We start from the raw sequence: 26,208 nt of genomic DNA, 5'->3' as shown, positions 1-26,208 counted from the left end.
GTTCAACAGAATGCAGCTTTTCCTAATACCTGAGATAAATTTTTCCCGTGGGCCCTCGTAAAGGGAACGCTGCATAATGTTGTAGTCTGTGTCCTTCAGACCATCCCAATGATATATACAACAGTACATTTTACATTGCTCTTTCTTATCATGTCCATCAAAATCGGCAGATTGCAAAAAATAGAAGCACAATTTAATATAAATCCCAGAGCCAAAAGTGCATGTGCCAAGCATAACATTTAGAAATGCACATCCTTCAGCAGTCCTCAGTGAATATTGCTTCTCACAGTCCAGGCTGTCTCCCCTAGTGTCTCCATATTTGTCCCAGGTTAAGGGGCCTCTCTAATATTGGGGTTCAGAAGCATGATGCATCTGCAGCAAACTAAAGGGTCTAAGATTATTCCCTGCTTTTAGGCTAACGAGTTGGTCTTCCAGTTTCATGGATGCATCACAAGACACAAGGCTCCTGGGTTAGAGACAAAGGACTATATTATACATAGCAAGAAGAGTAGTCAGAGTATTAGCATTTGCACTGGTTCACCAACCCTAATTCTCATAGGGCAACGTAAAGAGGTCCAGATGATATCTGCACATCCTCTGAGTTGCATTACAGGAGAAAAAGTCTGTGCTTAAGGAACCAGGATCTTTCATAATGAGCAGTATGGCTGCCTTTTACCTGTAAAAAAATAAAAATAAATAAAAATAAAAATTCTATCTTCCAAGGTTGTAAGCAAATCTGCTCTTTGTTCTAGAGGTAAATATTTTCTGTATCTTCCAAGGCTCTCTTAGTATATAAATATCCTTGAAAAGATAGCCCAGAACAAAAGTAGTCCGTGACTCTCCTTACAAGAGATGTACAAGCCATGCAGAAATGCAAAGAAATCATGGAAAACTCCCTCCCGACAGTGGGTGGATAGAGGGAATGACAAAACACAAATTTCAAGAGGAAATCTCAAGAGAGGACTGTGGAGTCTCAAAGAGAAAATGTATCCCTTGGCCAGGCAAGGTGGCTCACACCTGTAATCCCAGCACTTTGGGAGGCCGAGGTCAGGAGTTCACTTGAGGTCAGGAGTTAGAAACCAGCCTGGCCAACATGATGAAATCCTGTCTCTATTACAAATATGAAAATTAGCCAGGTGTGGTAGTGGGCACCTGTAATCCCAGCTACTCAGGAGGCTGAGGCAGGAGAATTGCTTGGACCCAGAAGGTAGAGGTTGCAGTGGGCTGAGATCGCACCACTGCATTCCAGGCTGGGTGGCAGAGTGAGACTCCGTCTCGGAAAAAAAAAATAAATAAAAGAGAGAGAGAGAGAGAAAAAAAAAAGTATCCCAAGCCATGCTCGACAAAGCATGAAGTTCAGATCAAAACAACACTTGCCACTGGTATAAAAGGATGGAGCAGAAAGGGTGTTCTGTAAGGAATAGAGCCCAGGATGGCCAGGCGTATCTTAGGAATCATGTTTCAGTGGCCACTTAGAGAAGCCCCAAGAAATCTACACAAATCATCACAGAGAGTAAACCTCACCATTTACACTGGTCTCAGGGTCTGATTTAAAACAGGTGAAACAATACAACTTGTACTGCCATTCTGAGTATGTAGAAGACTTTGCAGTATCGGGGAACCCGTCTGCAGTATTTCAACGTAGATTCTTTCTATTTTCCGTAAGTGTCAGCCGGCTGAGAAATAAAGAGAAAAAGTACAAAGAGAGGAATTTTACAGCTGGGCCACCGGGGGTGACATCACATATCGGTAGGAATGTGATGCCCACCTGAGCCTTAAAACCAGCAAGTTTTTATTAAGGATTTCAAGAGGGGAGGGGGTGTGTGAACAGGGAATGGGTCACATGCTTCAAGGGGCAAAAAGCAGAACAAAGATCACATGCTTCTGAGGAAACAGGACAAGGGCAAAATCAGAACTCCCGATAAGGGTCTATGTTCAGAGGTGCACGCATTGTCTTGATAAACATCTTAACAAAAAACAGGGTTCAAGAGCAGAGAACCGGTTTCACCAAAAATTTACCAGGATGGAGTTTCCCAATCCTAGTAAGCCTGAGGGTACTGTAGGAGACCAGGGCGTATCTCAGTCCTTATCTCAACTGAATAGGACAGACATTCCCAGAGCGTCTGTTTATAGACCTCCCCCCAGGAATGAATTCCTTTCCCAAAGTATTAATATCAATATTCTTTGCTAGGAAACGAATTTAGCAATAGCTTCCCTACTTGCACATCCATTTATAGGCTCTCTGCAAGAACAAAAATATGGCTCTTTTTGCCTGACCCCACAGGCAGTCAGACCTTATGGTTGTCTTCCATTGTTCCCTAAAATTTGCTGTTATTCTGTTATTTTTCAAGATGCACTGATTTCATATTGTTCAAACACACATGTTTTACAGTCAATTTGTACAGTTAACACCATTATCATAGTGGTCTTGAGATGATGTACATCCTCAGCTTACGAAGGTAACAGGATTAAGAGATTGAATAAGACAGGCATAAGAAATTATAAAAGTATTATTTGGGAACTGATAAATGTCCATGAAATTTTCACAATTTGTGTTCCTCTGCCACAGCTCCAGCCAGTCCCTCCACGACTTTAGGAGCTAGCTGGGCGTGGTGGCTCACACATGTAATCCCAACACTTTGGGAGGCCAAAGTGGGTGGATGACCTGAGGTCAGGAGTTTGAGACCAGCCTGGCCAACATGGTGAAACCCCATCTCTACTAAAAATAAAAAATTAGCCAGGTGTGGTGATGCATGCCTGTAATCCCAGCTACTTGGGAGACTGAGGCAAGAGGGCTGCTTGAACCTGGGAGGTGTAGGTTGCACTGAGCTGAGATCACGCCACTGCACTCCAGCTTGGGTGACAGAGCGAGACTCCCTCTCAAAAAAAAAAAAAAAAAAGATTTATAGGAGCACTGTGACCTGACCAAGGACAAAGGAGTTTTGCAACCTCCTTCTTCTGATGCCCAGATACCCATAGTCACCAGTCACCTCATTGTTCCCCCATCCCAAATTTAAAAAGAAGCTTGAGATTCATGCCTTTTAAGATGATTCTTTAGAACGCTGGTCTGCCACTTTCTCTGGTTGCTGGTTCTCTGAAGTAAAGTTGCTTTCCTTCCTCCAACTCCTTGTCTCTTCACTTATTGGCTGTCATTCAGTGAGTAGAATGAGTTTGGACTCGGTACATTTTCAGTCTGAAGTCTCACATTTTGCTAAACTTCATATACTACACCCAAACCTCTGAACCTTGTGAAGTACATGTTATTTTTTTAATACTTCAATCATATAAACTGTTAACTTTTGGAAGAAGGCAAATTAAATCCATTTTATACAGCCTTTTTGTGGAAGTAAAAGTTGTTTTAACTTCTCAAGGAAGTTTTGAAATTAATAAAAGATGTTATAATTGAGAGTAGGCAATTCTAAAATTATAGTGTTACTGTTATTTTCTCTGTGACAAAACTTCAACAAATGCCACAAAGCGTTGTTCTTTGCCAAGGGAATTTCTAGGCATTTTCATATTCCCAGCAACCTGTTCAGAGTGCAAGAGCAGAAAGCTTGGTCTTGGGAAGACAACTAGCCTGAAGAGATTTATTTCTGCCTGTCTCCAGATCTCCTTGGGCAGTTAATTCCACAATAAATAATCACTGCCATTTACTGGGAATTTACTCTTTGCCTTCTTATTGGTCTGAGGAGTTAACATTCATAGTCTTATTTAATGCTCCCAACAGATCTATGTGGTAGGTGATAAAATATTCAATTTGTAGCTAAAGAATGCACAGCTTGTAAAGGAGATGAGCATAGCTGCAACCACATACAACCAAATACTAATATCCCTAACATGTAAGTCAAATAAGAAGGACAATTGAAAAACGGACAAAGGACACTAACCTGAAATTCACAAATAAAGCAATACATAGATCCAATAAACACATGTGAAAGATACTCAACCTTACTAGTAATCTACCAAATATTGCCTAGGCAGTTAAAAACAAGGCACAGCTTTTGGAGCACTTCTTGATAGAATTGATTAAAGAAAACAATTTATAGCTACAGCCAGGGATGCCTGTAATCCCAACACTTTGGGAGGCTGAGGTGGGCAGATTGCTTGAGCTCAGGAGTTCAAGACCAGCCTGGGTAACATGGTGAAAACCTGTCTCTACAAAACAGTGCAAAAATTAGCTGGGTGTGGTGGTGTGCACCTGTAGCCCCAGCTGCTCAGGAGGCTGAGATGGTAGGATTGCCTGAGCCCAGGAGGCAGAGGTTGCAGTGAGCCGAGATCGCACCACTGCACTCTAGCCTGGGCAACAGAGACCCTGTTTCATTAAAAAAAAAAAAGAAAGAAAGAAAAGAAAACAATTTACTCCATAACAGAAAAGGTCCTTTAAAGTGACATAAGTAAATCCCACAAGATGTGCTTGAGAACCCATGAAATTACAAACTGTTAAACTTCAATCAACAAGTCCGAGACGGAGTAGAAAAACTTCTCCCAATTCCCCCTGCTAAGTACAGCTAAAATCATGGGCATTATATATAAAACAAACGTTAGAAGACTGAAAGGTGGAAAGAAAAAGGAAAGCCCTCTAGAAACCTTGAGACCCAAGGAACCTATACTCAAGCCTATATGCTGCATATGTAGCATGCTATAGGTGATTTCTCTCGGTGTTCTTATTGCATGCTTTATCTTGAATTGGATGCTGGCAAAGTTAACAACCCAGTGGCAGCAGACAAAGAAAAGCCCCCAAGGGAAGCCCGCACTCTCTAGCCAAAGGAGCAGAAAAGAAGCAGCCCAGCAAGACAGAAAACTTTGCAACAGTAATCACCATAGCCCAGTCAAACACCACAGAAAAATACACATTCCTACCCCCACTCACGTCAGCAAAGGCCAGGTGGGGTACCTAGACTCCTACCCTTGACAGCAGGGATCAAGAGCCCATACTGAGTCACTAGAGGCCACTTGGGATCCTGACTTTCAACCCTACCCAGTGGTGATGAGCTCCCCTCACCTACCAGTGTTAGAGGAGCTCAATGGGAAGTCGGATGTCTCACTGCCGTCCACTCCTTCTCCTCCTTGTTGGCAGTGAACATTACTTGAGGAACACTGGCAAGATGCCTCACTCCCAGCCTGGGTGCTACCAACAGAGGCCTAGTGGGAGCATGGACTCCCATTCCCACGCACCTGACACTAACAAGGAGCCCCGCCTCCTCAAGGGCCAATGGCATCTGGACTTTCACCCTGCACCAGACAGAAATAAGGCAAGACCCCCTCCCTCCCACCAGCATAATGTCAGAGGAGACCTACTAAATCACAAGGTTTAGATAAAATACAGAGTTTCATAGCATAATACCCTCAATGTCCATTGCACAATATTTAAATCACTTATACAAGACCAGGAAAATCTCAACTTGAAGAAGAAGAATCAATTGATGGGTGCCAAATCACACGAATGTTGAAACTATCTGAGAAGGATTTTAAAGCAGCCATCCCAAAAATGCTTCAGTGAGCAACTGTTAAACAAACATGCTTGAAATAAATGAAAAAATGGGAAGTCTCAGCAAAGAAGTAGAAGATACAAAGAAGAATCAAGTGGAAATGTCAAACTGAAAAATACAATAATCAGAATTTAAAACTCTATGGATGTTTTTACTTCAGCGGAATGAAGAGAACAGAAAAAAGTATTAGTAAACTGGAAGATAGGACAAAAAAAGTATCCAACCTGAACAATAGGGAGAAAATAGGCTGGAAAACACAAAAAACACAAAAACAAATAGCCAAGCATGGTGAAGCACACTGGAAGGCCCAGCTACTTAGGAGCCTGAGACAGGAGGATCCTTGAGCCTAGGAGGTCAAGGCTGCAGCAAGTCATGATTGTACCACTGCACTCAAACCTGGGTAACAGAGGGAGACCCTGTCTCAAAAACAAAAACAAAAGCAATTTTTAAAAAATTATTTGAAAATAGAAGGTACAGTGTTTTTTCTGGGTTTTGTTTTGTTTTGTTTTTGATTTTTGGTGTGTGTTTGTTTGTTTGTTTGTTTATTGAGAAAGAGTCTTGCTCTGTTGCCCAGGCTGGAGTGCGGTGGCGTGTTCTCAGCTCACTGCAACCTCCGCCTTCCAGGTTCAAGCAATTCTCCTGCCTCAGCCTCCTGAGTAGCTGGGATTACAGGCACGTGCCACCATGCCCAGCTAATTTTTCTATTTTTGGTAGAAACAGCGTTTCACCACGTTGGGCAGGCTGGTCTCGATCTCCCGACCTTGTGATCCACCTGCCTCAGCCTCCCAAAGTGCTGGGATTACAGGCGTGAGCCACAGTGCCCAGCCGAATGTACAGTTTTACATTTAAAAGTCTGAAGTATGAATGAGTGTCTAGAGATAGATCAATTACCAAATCTCTTTAAGAGGTAGAAATATGGCCAGGTATGATGGCTCAGGCCTACAATTCTAGCACTTTGGGAGGTTGAGGGGGAGGATTGCTTGAGACCAGGAGTTTGAGGCCAGTCTAGGCAACATAGCAAGACCCCCATCTCTATAAAAAAATAAAAAATAAACATTAGCTGGGTGCAGTGGAGTGTACCTGCAGTCCCAGCAACTTGGGAAGTTGAGTGGGGAGGATCCCATGAGCCCAGGAAGGCTGCAATGAGCTATGATAGTGCCACTGCACTCTCAAAAAAATTTTTTTTAAAGAAATGAAGTAGAAATATTATATGAGCCAAGAAACACAGAAAAAATTAAACATTATAATACAATTGGTAGGAAGCTTCTAAAATGCACCCCAGTGATTCCCTCCAATTGAGCATGATTTAATCTAGTGATTTGATTCTAGTAAATAGAATATAGCAAAAGTGATGGGGTGTCACTTCCAAGAATAGGTTGCAAAACATTACTTCCATCCTGCTTGTACTCCCTCGACTCTTTTCACTGGCCCACTCTATTGAAGCTACCACATGCCCTATGGGGAGGCCCCTATGGTAAGGAACTGAGGGCATCCTCCAACCAAGACCCAGCAAGGAACTGAGGTCCTCGTTCTAACATGGTGTGAGGAATTGAATCCTTCCACAACCAGACAAGTAGCTGGAAGCAGACCCTTCCCTAGCCGAGCTTTGAGATGGACTTGTAGTCCCAGGACTGACACCTGATTGTGGCCCTGTGACAGACTCTGAACCAGAGTGGAGTCCAGATTCCTGACCCATAGTGACTGTGACATGCAATGTGGTGTTGTCATTTTAGGCCACTCAGTTTTAGGGTAATTTGTTACCCAGGAATAGATAACGAATACACAAACTATCTGCAAAACATGTACCCAGGTTACGTTGTTTTAGAGGCAAGTCTTTAACATCTTCAAGAAGTAGGCTGGGTGCAGTGGCTCATGCCTGTAATCCCAACACTTTGGAAGGCTGAGGCGGGTGGATCACTAGGTCAGGAGTTTGAGACCAGCCTGGCCAACATGGTGAAACCCCGTCTCTACTAAAAAATACAAAAATTAGCCAGGCATGGTGGTGCATGCCTGAATTCCCAGCTACTTGGGAGGCTGAGGCAGGAGAATCCCTTAGGCGGAGGTTGCAGTGAGCCAAGATTGAGCCACTGCACTCCAGCCTGGGTGACAGAGCAAGACTCTGTCTCAAAAAAAAAAAAATTGTCTGAAATCTAAATTTTTCCAGAGCACAGACACAAACTGGCATCAATTTATGAAGTAACGTGGTTCATACTTTTCCTTTTAGGGGAAATGTCATATTTTTGTATCTGGATTATAAATTTGGAAGCTGGCCATAGAAAAAGAGGGATATAAGGAAATTTCCTTTATATAACAAACAATAAAGATCTATGTCAAGTGAACAATTAGCATTATATTTAATAGTGAATACTAGAATATTCTTACTAAATCAGAAATGCCTGCTATCACCACTATTATATTGTTCTGGGAGAACAAAATTAGAAAGTGTGATACAAATGTTGGAAAGGTGCAGACATTATTATTATTTGAAGTTGGTATCTCTGAACACCAAAAAGAACCATGAAAAATTATTATAACTAATAAAGTAGTTCAGTAAGGTGAGTAGTGCTTATAGGTAGCAAAACTTCCAAAACAAAACTGGAGGAAAGAAAGTACTGGAGAAAATACAGTCGATATAAATTTGGCAAGTAAATAAATACAGATACGGTTAAAGACATGAGAAACTTGAGTTCTCTAAGGAAGGAGAGAACGGCGAGCTAAACATGAGCATGAGAAAGCGAACACCTCGCTGCCTGCAGGAAGGGCAGCATCGCTACTCAATACTCCCTCCAGCTGTGGCTCCGGTGGTCCTCCTTCTCAAGGACGTCCTGACAATGAAATGAGCATGAAAGCTCAATGCTTGGGAGGTGTTGCCATGTACTCTGGACACTCCTGATTGGCCCTTTGGTAAACACCTTCACGTTGCACCCCATGACCGTGTAACCCGGGGCAGGTCTGCATGCTCATCACTTGCAGAGTCTAATGAAGAGCGAGGTCTGGTGGAAAGAAAATGATTTTATTAACCAAAATTAGTAAAGGAGAAGTGGCCATATTCCCATCCAAAGCAGCCACTTTGATTTTTTGGAGGGAAGGCAGGAGTTTAAAAAAGGAAACCTTGATAAGGAAGGCTTGCAAGGATTGTGCTGAGAACAATGTCTGCCTCTGGTGGTTATCTTGGGTTCCAGTCTGCTTGGATCTTGGGCTGGTGTCATCTCAACAATGACTAGGTTGTTAATTAGCCATCTTGAAGTAATCTCTGGAATTTTGCAGCTGAGTCTCCAGCCTGTGTCTGTCTCAAGATGAGCCTCTGGAACTTCTAAGAAGGCACACAGTTAGACACTAGCAGAACGTTGGATAAACGTGAAGGGAGTATATATGGTGAGAAAGGGAGGGACATGGAGTCTGTTTTAAGGCTTAGGGAAAATGTTCCTGCAGTATGCTTCCAGGGTATATCTTGAAACCCAAAAGAAAAAGAAAAAATGTTTTAAAATGTATTTTGAAGTTAAGCTGCCCAGTTACAATCAAATGTCCTAGATCTGGGCAGCCACAAGCCCGTGAGCGCCGAAGACTTACTAACGGGCGCATGCGCATGAAGCCACTTTGCCATCCTCCTGTTTAATAAGCCAAATTGCCTGAGGTGTTCTTTTTTCCCTCCCCACTGCCTTCCCAATGTCATCCCTCTACTCCCACTTTACACAGGAAAGGCGTGCTTTCTGCCTAACTCTCTACAGTCGCTTTCCTGGGATGTAAAACCCTCCCAATACTAAAAGAAAAGGGACAGTCCAAATACTGGTTTTCCTGGACCCTAAAGGCAGAATAACAAATCCTTTTGCAAGTTAGGTGGCTTTCATATCTTTGCTTTCAACAAAATTGAAGGATTTAGAAGCAGTGGTAAGGCCTGCTGATAGTCCCCTGAATGCACCATATTTTGCCTTTGTGTAGTAGAACCCTGGTGAATTTCAACAGGGGTTGTGGTCACTCAACTAAAGACTACATTTTCTTGGTCTTAATCTCAAAATGACTGAGAATGAGCTCTGCACTTTCCCCTTTCCTGATAGATGGACCATGGATGTAATACAGATGAGCTTTCTTTGGCCATGAGGACAAGGGCCACATGCCAGGCTATGTCCGGGACAAGGACCTTGGACCCTGGACACCCTCAAGGCTCAAAACCATCTTTCTGCCCAGAATCACTCCCCTCTCTTTGGACTGTCCTATGAGAAAGAAACTTCTGTCTTGTTTTACCTCTTCTATTTTTGTTATGATTCTTTTTTTTTTATAGTAGCATAGTCTGTACCCTGCTTACTACATCAGCTAAAAATAATTAAGTTTATCATTAAAAATAATTTTGAGGGGAACTTGGGGTCAAGGGGAAAGTTCTTTTTGGCCCTCTGAAGGCTCACTGAAAAATCAACTCACAAAAGTTAGATTCGTTGGAGAAAAGGCATACAAATTTACTTAATGTGTATACACAGGGGCATTCAGAATGAAGACACAAAAATACCAGAGAAATTGGCCATTTTTATGCTTAGGTTCAACAAAGCATTGACCGCTGTGTAGAAGTTGGACAAAAAGGGTAGATCTAATGCGAATAGACTGTGCAGGGAAAGCCAGCAAGGCTTGTCTAGATTCTTCCTGGCATCTCTGAGCCGCGTTCCTTCCTTCTGGGTGTGGAGCAGGACCCGGTCTGGAATAAGGGTCTCATGACCTACACTCAAACAAGGTAGGTCAGATCATTTCTTTACGGCCAGTTTTATACAGAAAGGCAAAGGGGAAGTTAGAGAAATATGTTTAGGTTTTGTGGCTGGCTTTGGAGAAAAGAGGTTGTTGTTTCCATGACTCACCATGGGGAAGAGGGGCTCTAGTTTCCATGGCTATCCCTGGCGGAGAATGGGACTGAGAGACAGGAGGGTGGGAGAAGATCAGAGAAAAACTCTTGCTTCTGAGACCTTCTTTTTGGAGTATTGTTTTCTGAGTCCCAACAATATCCTTCCCTGAATGTTTTCCCACCAAACTATTGTCCCAGTTAGGCCTTTCTCTTCACAATCCAATATCCTGAAGTCTCTATTTGGTCTTCCATTCACTCAATTTTTCATTTTGATTTTATTTTTGAAGTGTTCGCAAGCCCACATACATGAGTGATATATGAAAATACTCTCATTGTAAACATATCAAATACTCTAAAAACAGAGTCAAAGGTCAAAGCATTCCTCCACCCCACACTGCTCCCAACATTTTCCCCATGTACTTCATGTGGTTTCTTTCACACTTTTATCTATTTATGTGCATCTATGTTACATACATGGCTCCATGTTGTGTGGTATATCCCATTCCCCCATAAGTTGCTCTGGAAAATTTTCCAAGTCAATATCTAGATATACACTTGCTTCATTCTTTTTGACCACTACATGGTGTCTTGTAGGAAAAATGTACCAGAATTTCCTGCTAATGGGCTTGCAGATTATTCATTTTTTCACTATTGGTTTCTATTTTTTTCCCTTTAAAAACTGTCTCTAGCCAGGCATGGGGCCGGGCACCTGTAATCCCAGCTACTCTGGAGGCTGAGGTAGAATTGCTTGAACCAGGGAGGCAGAGGTTGCAGTGAGCTGAGATCACACCACTGCACTCCAGCCTGTGTGACAGAGACTCTGTCTCAATAAATAGATAGATGATAAATAGATAGAAGATGGATAGATAAAAATAGTATTGTAATGATCATCCTTTTATATATATCTCTGCTCACATGCAAGCTTGTCTGAGAAGTGGGGAGTTAGCACAGCTGGCCTTTGATTTCAGTAAAGGAAATTCCTGGTAAACATCCTAAGAACTGAATCTCCTAGTAAATAGACAAATGGTATTTGCTGAGAGAACTCTTTATCTGTGGAATGTGCTTAGTAGGATATGGCTGGTTAACGGTTGCTTACAGCAAATAAACTTAGAATTTATGGATTTGTGAGACAAGACTCCTAAGAAAGTCACCAAAACTATACCACCTAGGGTATAAAATGCAATGTTTCCATACCTAAGGCCTCCCTGCTGAGTGAGAGGACCGCAAACCTCCCTTGAGGTCTCATCTATTACCCTGGGCCACAGAGCAGGTGTCTCCTGTGGGAACAAGAGCATGGGAGGCATGCAGGATGACGCAGGCCTCTCCTTGCTTTGCCAGGACTTTTTGATTCCTTGTGTCCTTGAAACTATGAGGAAAGCTTGATATGAGTAAGATCTCTGATGCATGGAAGTCAGATTTGACAATCTGATCCTGTGTGTTAGTAGATTCCTGGAAGTTACCAAGTTGCCGTCCAAGCAGTCTGTTTCAGTTTCTATTCCCACCAAGAGCGTAAGTTTCTCAGTAATGTTGGTTATAGTTTCACCACCTGTGGGCCAACAACCCATTGCCATTTAAATCTGTATTTTTATTAGTATTATTGTTACATGTTTGCCAGCTCTTTGAATTTGTGTATGCAATTCCTGCTAATACTATTTGCCCCTCTTCTTTAGGTTAAATTTTCTTTTTCTTATTTATTTGAGAAACATCAGAGTGTATGTGGATTCTGGAGTAGACTGAGTGCAAATCCTGGTCTGCCACTTGCTCAACGTGGGGTCTCAGAAAAGTGACCAAAACTTTAGCTTCAGTGCTTATTTGGTCTTATGAAGATGATCTGAGATACTGCATGTAAAACACCAAGAATAACGCCTGGCACGTAGCAAATGCTCACAGACAGCCAGTCATAGGAGCTCTTTTGTTTTTCTTTTACCTAATTCCCAATGCGATAACAATGAACCACTTGTTGGTTCTTTTTATTTTTTTAATTTTGGGTTTTTTTTTTTTCAGAGACAGGGTTTCGTTCTGTTGCCCAGACTGAAGTGCAGTGGTGTGATCACAGCTCACTTGTAGTCTTCACCTCCTGGGCTCTAGCAATCCTCTCACTTCAGCCTCACAAGTAGCTGAGACTAGTCATATGCCAACATGTTCGGCTAATTTTTTCATTTTTTTTTGTAGAGACAAGGTCTTGCTATGTTGCCCAGGCTGGTCTTGAACTCCTAGCCTCAAGTGATTCTCCCACCTCAGCCTCCCAAAGTGCTGCGATTACAGGCATGAGCCACCACAGTTGCATAGGAGCTCTTTATGTTTTTGCATATCAATGCCTTATTAAATATGTTGTAAATATTCTCCCTTTGTCGCTTAGTGTTTTAACTTTAGATATTTATCAGATTTTTTTAATGCAATCAATTCTGTCATTCTTTTTCTATACAGATACTCTTATAACCTGATTTTTTTATCTGAACCATTTTGTTCAACTGACTGCTCCAAATTTCAATTCACATTGTCTTTATTGTGCTTTATGACTCTGTGGTTAGAATCTTTTTTTTTTTTTTTTTTTTTTTTTTTTTTGAGACAGTCTCACTCTGTTGCCTAGGCTGGAGTGCAGTGGCACAATCTCGGCTCACTGTAGCCTCTGCCTTCTGGGTTCAAGTGATTCTCCTGCCTCAGCCTCCCAAGTAGCTGGGATTACAGGCACGTGCCACCACATCCAGCTAATTGTTTATATTTTTGGTAGCGACAAGGTTGCACCATGTTGGCCAGGCTGGTCTCAAACTCCTGACCTCAGGTCATTCACCCACCTCAGCCTCCCAAAGTGCTGGGATTACAGGCGTGAGCCACCGTACCCAGTCAAAATATTTTCTTCTTTGGTCTCACCAGACACCATTCTTGTTTTTCTTTCATAGAAGACAATCATTAGACTTGTCTTTTCTACTTTTCCCCTAAAGAACAGGGTTCAGGACAGTCGCAGTGGCTCACACCTGTAATCTCAGCACTTTAGGAGGCCAAGGCAGGAGGATCACTTGAGGTCTGGAGTTCAAGACCAGCCTGGCCAACATAGTGAAACCCCATCTCTACTAAAAATACAAAAATTAGCTGGGCGTGGTGGTGTGTGCCTGTAATCCCAGTTATTCGGGAGGCTGAGGCACGAGAATCACCTGAACCCGGGAAGCAGAGGTTGTAGTGAGCCGAGACTGTGCCATTGCACTCCATCCTGGGGGAGAGAGTGAGACGCTGTTTTAAAAAAAAAAAAAAAAAAAAAAAGAACAGTGTTCCTTTTTTTCTTTCTTCTCTTCCCACATCATATTCCCTGGATGATCTTATTCACTCCAACAGTTTCAACAATCCCCCTTAGGCAGATGACACTGAAAATCTTCAGGGTGACATTTTCTACTGTTTACGGAGTATTTCTAGCTTGAGGTCCCACAATCACCTTACACTAAATTTCTTCTAAAGTTGAATTTTATAAATACTATCTATATATTAAGATGATCTCTAAGGAATACTGTTATACTTTTTGTTTAACTTACAATAAATGGTATGTATAGAATATTTTTATGAACAAAAGAATATAAATATTTCTATGCAACATGTGTAGTGTCCTCTGGCAGGACATAAACATTGGTAAAAGTAGTTATGACAGTGGGAGAAGACTTGCTTTTTGACTTTACCTTCTTTGTGCATTCTGAATTTTGTACCATGCTTTGTGCCCTTTGAAGGCCTATTCAAAAATAAATGCAAGTCTATAAATAAATACAAGGGACCTTCTTATCAGTCCCATCAAACCTATTCCCTGTCTGGCTGATGATATCACTCATCCATTCAGTATCTGCTAAAGACTTGGGAATTATACTCTCTCTCCTCAAATGCACATCCAGTTACCATATTCAGTTGAAATGCTAGATCCTTCATTCACTTATGCATTCAATAGCAGCTCTAAGAACACACAATAAGCCAAACTGGGTAGAGAGAAAAAGATGGATGAGACATTGTCAGCACAGTACCCACAAGAAGCTCCCAGCCCAGGGATACAGAGCAACCATACCACACACTGAAACAGTGCTTCCTAAACAACTGATTCCTTTAGACATTTACAGGTATTTATTTGAGTAAGAGCTCATAAAATATATTTTTATAATATACACAAGAAAAAATACATTTGAATGAATAAAAAATAAAATGACAGAAAGTGACAGAATTTAGTGTTTATAAATGAGGTCATAAAGAACTTTAATAATTCAGAGAAGAAATTCAAAGTATATTTAAAAGTTGAGACCCTGCTTTACAATATTTTATAATTAAAAAAAGGCGTTTAAAGGTGATACATGACTTAATAATTTTCCAATTTCAAAATGAGTTTCTAGACAATATTGTTCATGAACCAAAAAAAAACCAAACAACAACAAAACCCAAACACTTTGGCAAGCAAAGTATTATTAGTCCATAGCAGCTTCATAACAGTTTACTTTTTTAATAAAAAGATTTTTCAATTTACACTTGTAGTAGAAAAAACTAATATGCTAAGTCTGTAAGCCATGCAGTAAAAATAATGACCGTAATGAAGCCAGAATTCTATGAAAATGTGCACCACATTGCATATATAGTAGCTGAGTAAATGTAAACCATGTGCTTATTAACTCTTCTATATAAAATATTGAACCCCCAAGTCTCACACATTGCCTCCTATGTCCACATCTCTTTTCTGAAGGCAGCCTCACGCTTTAAGCCAATATATATTTGCTATTTGAAAAAGTTCTCATCCTCATCACTAAAAAGGTTTCTGTAAAGGCCTTAGACATTTTTTCAGTACCCTAGTAACAAGACATATCATCATCAATAAATGATCACAGCCTTTCGAAAAAACTACTGAGATTGGAGAATGGGTTTCTGTCTCCAACCCCTGAAAGACGTTGCTGTTTCAAGACCTACAGCTCCAAGAAGACAACTCAGAATTTCTTACTTTTAAAAAAATATCGTCATGAATAACTGAATAATTAGATTTCTAGGAAAATGAGGCGTTTAAATTAAGATTTAGCAAAATCAACTATAATGTATTTACTTTTACTCATTGATGAATGACAGAAATCAGTTAAAGTTTTACAAACAAAAGATATAAATACTGCATAATACATAGTGAATATTGGCACAAACCCTTCCGTACTTAAAGCATAAAATGCAATCAGTAAATCTGATGCTCTTAAGTGTGTTTCTTAAGATGACATCAAAAAACCTCTAGATAGCATGGAAATTTCCCAGTTTAAGGCTTTCCAATAGGTTTGTAGCAAGCATCAGGTTGCCAGAGGCGAATATCAACAAGAACTTGATTGAGTTTTTGCATCCAGAGATCCCGCTCTTCTTTAGTATCTGCAGACAGCCAGTTCCTACAGGAACAAACAACCAAAGAGGTCAGAATTCTTCTCCCCTGATTCCATACCCCCATGTACTCTTGCTAGGGAAAAAAATGACTAAATAAACCAGTAAATGAATTACCTTTAACCACCTTTTATAGATGCTAATCCAGAGCCACTTAGTGAGGTGCATCTCCAAATAAAACAGAGGAAAATTATCCCGTTTGGTTAACTGATGCTAACTTACACTAATTACACTTGGTAAAGGATGGTGCTTCCAACAGGTGTTTTATACAGGTAGTGTGTGGCCTGGGTAACCTGATAGTATAGGACACCCACTGAGTGTGGGCAACTTCTCAGCAAGAGCACCAAAGGCCTGAATATAGGCACTCCCTGAATATAGGCACTCCCAATATAATCTTCAGAGTCAGGTTCCCCAACAGCTGCAATCACAGACTCATGATCCTTCACCTGGCTCTACAGGTAATATTATTTTGCACTGTCTGCCATTAGATTTGTCCTACTATATTAGTAGAACATGGTATTTATAATAAACTATCTAAAGATCCTAAAACTTTGTCTATCCTAACCTCTCTGTCCATATTAGGAATATTTTCCTTGCATCCATATTTAGTTACAAGTTGAAAGAATAACTAGTTGACGGGGCAGGCCAGAGTAAGGAAGGGGGGATTCCCTAACTTATAGCCCGAACATCCTTCTAGGGAACGGCCAGCCATTAGGTTTTTACATTGCACTCATTCTACAACTTTATAAGTTCTCCCCATTTGTACTAGAAATGGTGTAAATATGAATAAGTGGAGTTTATCACCTTCTAGTAGTCAATGAAGAAAGTACTGCACTTATAATAGCCACCACTTGTTAAGCTCATTCCATGTACTTGAAACTGTGCTAAGTGTGTTTACTCATTCTTCTCTATTGTCTGAAGTCTCTGTGAACCTATTCTGGTTCAAGAGGCTTAAAACAACAACAACAACAGCAACAAAAACTCTATTGTCACTGTAGAGTTTATTTTTCCTTTTTGACACAGAAGATTTCAGAGGGCCAGCAAAGTTAAGTGACCTGCCATGGTTACATTTGATGAGTCAGGATTTAAACTTAAATCTATTGACCTCAAAGCTCCACTGTAACTACTGCCTCCCCATGTGATAAAACATTCTGGTTTCAATGTGTAGTCTCTGTTTTGAAGTATGCAGTAGAGATTAGAAGATAAATCGTTAGCATTGACAGCAAACTTAGTTAGTAGAAATGAAAATGAGGTACATTAAATTCAAGTAAAAGGCCTAAGTCCAAAAGGCCCAAGGCCCTGTAAGGAAACAGTTCAGTGAGGCAAAGGAGAATGCAGAACTGCAGAATGTTTATATTCTCACCATCAAAAAAGTTAAATAAAATTTAGGCCACCAAGCAAAGCTGAAGACTCAGCCAAGACTGAATTGAGAATGTACCACTCTCATATGCTTGAGCGAAGGGTACCCATCCAAGTTATAATTTTATAGTAAGAAAGACCACAAGTAAATGAGGCACAGAGTAATTAAAGTAACATGTAATCTGGCTATTTTTTTTTTTTTTAATCACAAGGGAAGGTCTACAGAGAAGTCTAAGAGAGTTTATGCAACCAGTGAAAAATAAGGTTATACAAAAAATGTGAGTGATATTCAAAATGGCTGAAGTGGGCTGCTGTGGTTAAGAACTATCTGGATACTGCACTTTGGTTGGTTCCTCCACTGACCATGGCCATGGACAGGTCGCTATCAAACAAAATGATTAAAAATCCATTTTGCCTGTCCTGCCCTGTGCGATTCCACCACTGCATAGAAGACCCCTGAAAGAATGAATGAGTTAAAATGAATAAATCTGAAAGTAATCTAGACATCAAAATTTTCCAACAAATGAGTCTTCTATCCAGCTATTTTAAAACAAATTGGCAGTCTCTGGGCAACTTTGTTCTACTTTAGTATCGTGTCTCCTGTAGCTTTCTAATATTTTCACATTAGAAACTCATAAAGCGGCCGGGTGCGGTGGCTCACGCCTGTAATCCCAGCACTTTGGGAGGCCGAGGCGGGCGGATCACAAGGTCAGGAGATCGAGACCACGGTGAAACCCCGTCTCTACTAAAAATACAAAAAATTAGCCGGGCGCGGTTGTGGGCGCCTGTAGTCCCAGCTACTCGGGAGGCTGAGGCAGGAGAATGGCGTGAACCCGGGAGGCGGAGCTTGCAGTGAGCCGAGATCGCGCCACTGCACTCCAGCCTGGGTGACAGAGCGAGACTCCGTCTCAAAAAAAAAAAAAAAAAAAGAAACTCATAAAGCTAGTCCTACCAATCTCCCCCCATCTGCAATATCCAGCAACAGCCTAATTACTAAAGATCTTACCAAATTCTAACTTTTGTACCTAATGACAACTCTGTACACTGAAGTTGGTCTTCAAGCTTCTCTTAGGCATCCAAGCAAAGAAACCTATCTCAGAATCTTAGCAATAAACCTTTGTATCTTACACTTGAGCTCAGGGTTAATTAAAAAAGGGGTACCCCCAAAAGTTTTATTCTGTTAATCTCCATCCAGAAATTTGCAGAATAGAATGAGACTGTTTTTGTGAGTCATCTGATTACATGAGGTTATTCTGGGAATGGAAGGAAGGGATGTGTAAAGTCTCTTTGAATAATGCTTGACTCCTCAACTACGCATGAAATCTTTAAACTTACCCCAAAGATTATCTAACTGCCATGAAAATGCCTCCACTGTGAGCATACCAGAAAACATTAGCTAAGATACGACCTGAGTATTATACTTTCCTTAACTACGTTAGTTATTATAGATGGTTCACTTACTGCTTTGTGTATGTTCTGTTTTCTCACTAAGGCTGTGCCCTTTTCAACGTCAAGGACCATCTCTGATATTTCTTAGTGGTAAGTACATAGTGTACATAGCGGGCAATCAATTGCTTAGTTGATCGAAATATTTATAGGCCAATACATACTTGGTGACACAGAGTGTGTCCCTGCATTGGCTGACAAGAGTCTCTCGGTCATCTTCTCTTTGTGGTCGGACAGTAATTAATTCAAAAGTGTTGCGTCTTGCACAAAATTCTCTGTTGGCTGGTTCTATCTGATGACTGGTACAATTAGCCAGATTTATCCTTCCTATGGGATTCTTTAAAAACAAATTAAGAGAAATCAGTAGAAAATAAGACTAAGTCAGTAAGTATTAAGCAGCATTTAAGTTGGTACAAATTAAAATTAAAATTAAAAAGCTATTCATTTAAAAGTTAAAATTTAGTTACGCTGGGCTTAGAGAAACATATTTAACATTTATTATTGTTCCTAGTTAGACATAAAAATAAAACCCAAAAATATCAACTGGTAGCTCTTGCCAACTAACCTAAAAAGCACTTTATTATGGTGAACTTCAAATAAAAAATACAAACAACAGTATAATGAGCCCCAGGTACCAAAACCAGCTATAACAATGAGAAACACACCCAACTGCCTGTTATCTGTAACTTACCCACTTCTCCCTTTTCTATAAAAGGAAACCTAGACATTGGATTTCATGTGCAAATATTTCTTTATATATCTATAAAAGATAAGGGCAGGCAATTGCCCTGGATTGTTGGCAGCCATGAATTCCTATGACACAAGTCAAAGTGGAGGAAAACATTCACGAGACCAAATGGTCCTGAAAACGGGAAAAGAAACACATATAGGCACACATGAGCCAACAGCCAATAAGTGTGTCGACTCTATTAGAATTTTTAAAAATAAAAATAGAATACACCATTTTAAAACCTTAGATTGGCTAAGTCTGGAAAAAACAGTAACAACCTCTGTTAATTGGTTAGGGAGTGAGTAACACAGATTCTTATGCATCACTGGTGAAAGTATAATATGATCTATTACTGGTAGGCAACTTGATAACAGTAATCAAAAACCATTAACAATGAGCATTTTCTGATCCTACAGTTCCAACTAAATTTATCCTAAGCAAGTATATAAATATGTACACACAGATTCTAATATGTGTAGTCACTGTTTTTTCATAATAGCAAAAAATTCTAAACAAATTAAATGACAGTAATAGGGGACTATTTAAATAAATCATGGTATTGTTTCCAGCAAATATGATACATTAAATAGTCTGAAAGTCCTCTCATTATATAAGCCGCCAAATGCTAGATAATTAAATTGACAAGAAAGTAGAAAAATCCTTCAAAGGCCAAAATCAATGAGCAAGGGAGAATGAAGAATATTAAGCTAGTCTGAAACCCTGACTTCCTTTGGGGCATTTGCCAACACTAAGACCTGCAACCTAGAAATGACAGAATATAAATTCTGGTATTTGTTTTAAAACACCCTAGCAAAGCAACAAAACAAAACAAAACAAAAATGCATGCGTGTTGTGGGGAGATAAATGAAACCTGAAAATGAATAATTAATTAAGCTGGAAGTTCATTATACTATTTTTGCTTTGTGTACATTTGAACATTTTCAATTATAAAATGCAAAACAGGGCTGGGTGCAGTGGCTCATGCCCCTAATCCCAACACTTCAGGAGGCGGAGACGGGTGGATCGCTTTGAGCTCAAGAGTTTGAGACCAGCCTGGCCAACATGGTGAAACCCCATCTCTACCGAAAATACAAAAATTAGCCGTGTGTGGTGGTGCTTGCCTGTAGTCCCAGCTACTCCAGAGGCTGAGGCAGAGAATCGCTTGAGCCCAGGAGGCAAAAGTTGCAGTGAGCCGAGACCGCTCCACTGCACTCCAGCCTGGGTGACCGAGTGAGACCCTGTCTCAAAAAAAAAGAAAAAAGTGAAACATTCTGGGAATGGAAGGAAGGGATGTGTAAAGTCTCTTTGAATAATGCTTGACTCCTCAACTACGCATGAAATCTTTAAACTTAACCCAAAGATTATCTAACTGCCATGAAAATGCCTCCACTGTGAGCATACCGGAAAACATTAGCTAAGATACGACCTGAGTATTATACTTTCCTTAACTACGTTACTTTAGTTATTATTGATGGTTGTATCTGTATGTTTATTTCCATGAGGTGACGGCAGGGTGTGTGTGTGTGTGTGTGTGTGTGTGTGCGTGCGCGCGGTGTAAGGAAAAAGCAAGGACCAAGAATAGTCATACAGTAGCCCCTGCTTATCCATGGTTTCACTTTCTATAGCTTCAATTACCCACAGTCAACCATAGTTAAAAAATATTAAAAGAAAAATTATAGAAAAACTATTCACAAGTTTTAAACTGCGTGCCATTCTAAGCAGCATGATGAAATCTCCTGCTATTGCACCTGGTATGTGGATCCTCCCTTCGTCCAGCGTATCCACGCTGTACCCGCTACCTGCTCAGCAGTCACTTAGCAGCGTTCTAAGATCAACTGAGATCGAGATCATCCTGCCTAACACGGTGAAACCCCATCTCTACTAAAAAAATACAAAAAATTAGCCGGATATGGTGGCGGGCGCCTGTAGTCCCAGCTACTCGGGAGGCTGAGGCAGGAGAATGGCGTGAACCCGGGAGGCGGAGCTTGCAGTGAGCCAAGATCGCGTCACTGCACTCCAGCTTTGGCAACAAAGCGAGACTCCGTCTCAAAAAAAAAAAAAAAAAAAAAAAAAAAAAGATGAACGGCTATAGTATGCAGTGCTTGTGTTCAAGTAGCCCCTATCTGACTTAATAAGGTCCCCAAAGTACAAGAGTAGATATGCCAAAGACAAATCATAAAGTGCTTCCTTTATGTGAAAAGGTGAAAGTCTTCAACTTAATACGGAAAGAAAAAAAATCGTATGCTGAGGTTGCCAAGATCTACACAGTAAGAATAAATCTTCTATCCATGAAATTGTGAGGAAAGAAAAAGAAATTCCTGCTAGTTTCGTTATCACATATCCAACTGCAAAAGTTACCACCACAGTACATGGTAAGTGCTTAATTAAAATAGGAAAGGCATTAAATTTGTGGGCGTAACACATCAACAGAAACGTGTTGTGATTGATGGCAACTGGGTCTGGTACTTATCCATGGTTTCATGCATTCACTGGCGGTCTTGGAACGCATCCACTGAGGATAAGGGGTAACTTCTATACATTACTGCATAAGTTAGGAGACCTGCCTTAGCAGACATTAAGATTTATTTTAAAGCTATGGTCATTGAGATTGGGATAGGGAAACAAACCAAAGGAAACAGAACAGTGAGCCTAAAAATAAACCTACACATATAATGACATCTTGATACACATGAGAAATGGCATTGTGGATCAGTGAATGATATAGTTTGGATATTTGTCTTCACCCAGATCTCATGTTGAATTGTAATCCCCAGTGTTGGAGGTGGGGCCTAATGGGAGGTGACTGGATCACGGGGGTGGATTTCTCAAGAAATCCCCTTGGTGCTGTCCTCAAATAGTGAATGAATTCTCACATGAATTGATTGTTTAAAAATGTATGGTACCTCCCTTTGCTCACTTGCTCGCTCGCTCACTCATGCTTTTATCATGTGATGCACCTGCTCCCACTTCACCTTCCACTGTGAGTAAAAGCTCCCTGAGGCCTCCCCAGAAGCTGAGCAGATGCCAGTGTCATGCTTCCAGTACAGCCTGCAGAACCAGGAGCCAATTTAAAAATTACCCAGTCTTGGGTATTTCTTCATAGCAATGCAAGAATGACCTAACACAGTGGGGAAAGAACCAACCATTCAATGATGCTGGCCCAACTGGTTATCCAGGTGAAAAAAAAAATCAATTCTAGGGAAATTAAATATGAAGTATAAAACTTTATAAGTTTAGAAAGAGGTATAAAAGAAATCTTTGACTCCAGGATAAGGATAGTTTCTTAAATTAGACCCTAAAAAGCACAAAGCAATAGACTGGCAGGTCTGATTACCTTAACATTAGAAAAGTCTGTGCATAAAAAGACACTAAAAAGATAAATTAAAAGATATGCCAAGCCTAAGACTAGGGAAATATAATTGCAATGTATCAAAAAATATTAAAATTAATAATATATAGACAATCAGTTCATAGGAGAGAAAATATAAATGGCCATACACACTCTTATGCTTAGAAAAGATACTTAGTCTAGTAATCAAGAAGACACAAAAATTTTTAAAATAAGAGTACATTTCACATCTATCATACTGATGGAAGTTTAAAAGGCTGACATATGATGTGTTGGTGGGAATATGAAAAGCTGAGAACTCTCAAATACTCCTGGTGGGAATGGAAAATTGTTCAACCACTTTTGAGACTCATTTGACAAAATCAAGTTGTAGATGTGCAAACCCTACAACCCAGCAATTCTGCTACTAGATAACATTCAAAAAAGAACTCTCATCCATGTGTACAAGAAACTAAATCTTTCTGCATGTGGGCTGTAAAAGGTACAAACCAAAACAAAATAAGAAGAAAGTGAATCACAGCAGTATTGTCTTGTATACAACAATTTAGAAATAATCTAAGGGTCTCTAAACAGGAGAATGGATAAATTGTAATGTGTTCTTACAAAAGTATACTATACAGAGAAAAGGGGACAAACTAAAGCTACACATACCACCCTAGACAAATTTCACAAACCATACCGACCCAAAAAAGGCAAGTTGCAGAATGATACATACAGTATGTTATTATCTGTATAATGTTTAAAAACATGCAATTGCAGCAACATATATTGCTTATATACACGTACAGGTTAAACATCCAAAATCTGAAAATCTTGAAATCTGAATTGCTCCAAAATCCAAAACTTTTTGAGAGTCAACATGATGCTTAAAGGAAATGCTCATTGGAGCATCTCAGATTTTCAATTTTTGGATTAGGAGATAATTAACTGGCAAGTATAATGCAAATATACCAAGACCTGAAAAAAAATCCCAAATCTGAAACACCTCTAAATCCCAAGGATATGAATAAGGGATATTCAATCTGTATAAAAAAAATTTAAATAAGTGCATGGGAACAATAAACAAGTTTAGGATAGTGGTTATCTCTGCGGGAGAGAGAATTACAACTGGAATAATAACACAGAGGTTGATGAAATTATTTTACGCCCTTTTGAATGTCTCCAACATTTCACAATAAAATTTTAAAATATTAATAATTGTAATGACTACAGTGTAACACACATAGCTATCCAACACAGCATTATAGACTTATCTTTACTGATAATGAAAGATGTTAGAATATTTTATCAAGTAAAAAATAAGATTATAAAAAGCATGCTTTTCCTTTTAAAAAGATTCATAAATGAATAATTATTATATATTATACATTTTTAAAGTTTGAAAAGATATCTAACCAAAATATGAGCAATACCTATGTCTGTTATGGATGATTTTCTTTTTAATTCTGCTTATTTCTATTTTCCAGTTTGGGGATAATAAATAATCTTACTTGGGCAATAATACTAACTTCTTTAAAAACATGATAAAATTTATTACACAAAATCCTATTGTTAAATTTTAGAAACAAAATACAAACCACTGTTCCTGTGGGTGGGTTTCCATTGCTGTTTTACCCTAACTAATAAGATAAAAATTAAATTTAAAACATTTCCAACTTCAAATGTCAACAAAAAATATAATTAAACATCCAGTAGAAAAGAAGGAAAAATATACATGTTAAGCCATTTTAAGAGTGGTCGAATTACAGGGAATGGATAGGATATAAAAATTGTAAAGGTATATCACACACACACACACCTACAACAAAAACTTTTTTTTTGAGATGGAGTCTTGCTCTGTAGCTCAGGCTGGAGTGCCGTGGTGTGATCTCGGCTCACTGCAACCTTGGCCTCCAGGATCCAAGCGATTCTCCTGCCTCAGTCTCCTCAATAGCTGGGATTACAGGCACCTGCCACCACCACACCCGGCTAGTTTTTGTGTTTTTAGCAGAGACAGGATTTCACTATGTTGGCCAGGCTGGTCTCGAACTCCTGACCTCAGGTGATCTGCCCGCCTCGGCCTCCCAAAGTGCTGGGATTACAGGCATGAGCTACTGCGCCCGGCCAACAAGAACATTTTTAATGGCTTAGTGAGTACATAAAAAGGGTTATTAATTTGGGTGAGTGATGGGGGCCAGAGGGAACATTTGCATGAACACTACATGAAAGTCAATCAGTGCTTTCACCACTAAACAGTACTATTTAAATTACCTTTCGTTTCTCATCATCTGGATAAGTCCAATAAGATATACAGTTTCCAGAAAGAACACACCATCTTCGATGCCAGGCACCAAAACCACTAACATCTTCAAATATGGTCTGGAAAAGTCAATTGAAATGCTGGCTTTAGAAAATTGAGGAAAATGTCCTAACAATGAAATGCTGATTCTGTATGCTAACTGTAGTATGTTGACATATTTCATATCTCAAAATCTATCTGTATGATTTTTTTACCATGTCTTTTACCTTAGTAATGAAAATCACTGATTATTCATATCAGAAATTTTCTTCAACATCATCTACAAGCATTTAAGAACATTCAGATATCAACCCTAAATTAAATACCTCTACCTAATCTTAGATTTTTGAAAAGTGTAGTGTCCCTAACGAAATGCTCCTTAAACAACAGAAATGCCTCAAGTGTTGGAGAATTAATAATATAAAATTACCATACCTTATATATTTTAAAAAACTAATAATAATATATTAAGTTAAACCTATCTTAATATGCAAGACAGGCATTTAATCTTTATTTAGGAGATCAAGTTTTCTAACAGGATTAGAAAAGAGTTAGCTTATGATCACAGGCCTTGGTCAATAACCATGATAAACATCACAACTCCAAGTCCGCTGCTGAACCGTGAGACCCGCTTGAAGTGGTGCCTCCCTGCAGTCAGGCGTTTGTCCTTAGGAATGTTACTTATATTCTAAAGGTAGGCCAGGCAGTTGGCTAGAAACAGGATTCCAGAATAGGCAACTAATAACATCTGGTTTTGTTCCACGGAAGCACTTCCACTTAAACAGTGCAAGTAGAAGCTAAGAGTTTTTCTCTCACTACTTTTTAGCTATAGTCATAAAAGAGCCCTAACTGATATAAAAGCCCTCACTTTTAATTAAAAAAAAAAAAAAAAAAAGGCCTGGTGCAGTGGCTCACGCCTGTAATCCCAGCACTTTGGGAGGCTGAGGCGGGTGGATCACGAGGTCAGGAAATCGAGACCATCCTGGCTAACACAGTGAAATCCCGTCTCTACTAAAAATACAAAAATTAGTCGGGCATGGCAGTGAGTACCTGTAGTCTCAGCTACTTGGGAGGCTGAGGCAGGAGAATGGCCTGAACCCGGGAGGCGGAGCTTGCAGTGAGCCAAGATCATGTCACTGCACTCCAGCCTGGGCGACAGAGTAAGTCTTCATCTCAAAAAAAAAAAAAAAAAACCATAAAAAAATTTAAGGCCGGGCGCGGTGGCTCAAGCCTGTAATCCCAGCGCTTTGGGAGGCCGAGATGGGCGGATCACGAGGTCAGGAGATCGAGACCATCCTGGCTAACACGGTGAAACCCCGTCTCTACTAAAAAATACAAAAAAAAAAAAAAAAAAAAACTAGCCGG

The 26,208-nt window shown here is 40.0% G+C and overlaps 1 protein-coding gene across 5 annotated transcripts in view; it reads right to left on the bottom strand.

Moving 5' to 3' along the window:
- Positions 1-14,386: 14,386 nt before the first annotated feature.
- The window catches only part of ANLN (anillin, actin binding protein), a 141,597-nt gene continuing 129,775 nt past the window's right edge, over positions 14,387-26,208 (bottom strand). For all 5 annotated transcript variants that reach the window (XM_050785501.1, XM_050785499.1, XM_050785500.1 and 2 more), the window contains 3 exons: positions 24,816-24,923; positions 18,651-18,823; positions 14,387-15,689 (listed from right to left, as the gene is read on the bottom strand). In XM_050785501.1, the coding sequence (XP_050641458.1) occupies positions 15,566-15,689; positions 18,651-18,823; positions 24,816-24,923 (405 nt within the window). In that variant the 3' untranslated portion in view covers positions 14,387-15,565. The remainder of the gene's footprint in view (positions 15,690-18,650; positions 18,824-24,815; positions 24,924-26,208) is intronic.

This window comes from Macaca thibetana, chromosome 3 (assembly GCF_024542745.1).
Source record: "Macaca thibetana thibetana isolate TM-01 chromosome 3, ASM2454274v1, whole genome shotgun sequence".
Classification (NCBI taxonomy): domain Eukaryota; kingdom Metazoa; phylum Chordata; class Mammalia; order Primates; family Cercopithecidae; genus Macaca; species Macaca thibetana.
The sequence above is the reverse complement of the archived record's forward strand: the minus strand, read 5'-3'. Positions and strand labels throughout refer to the sequence as shown.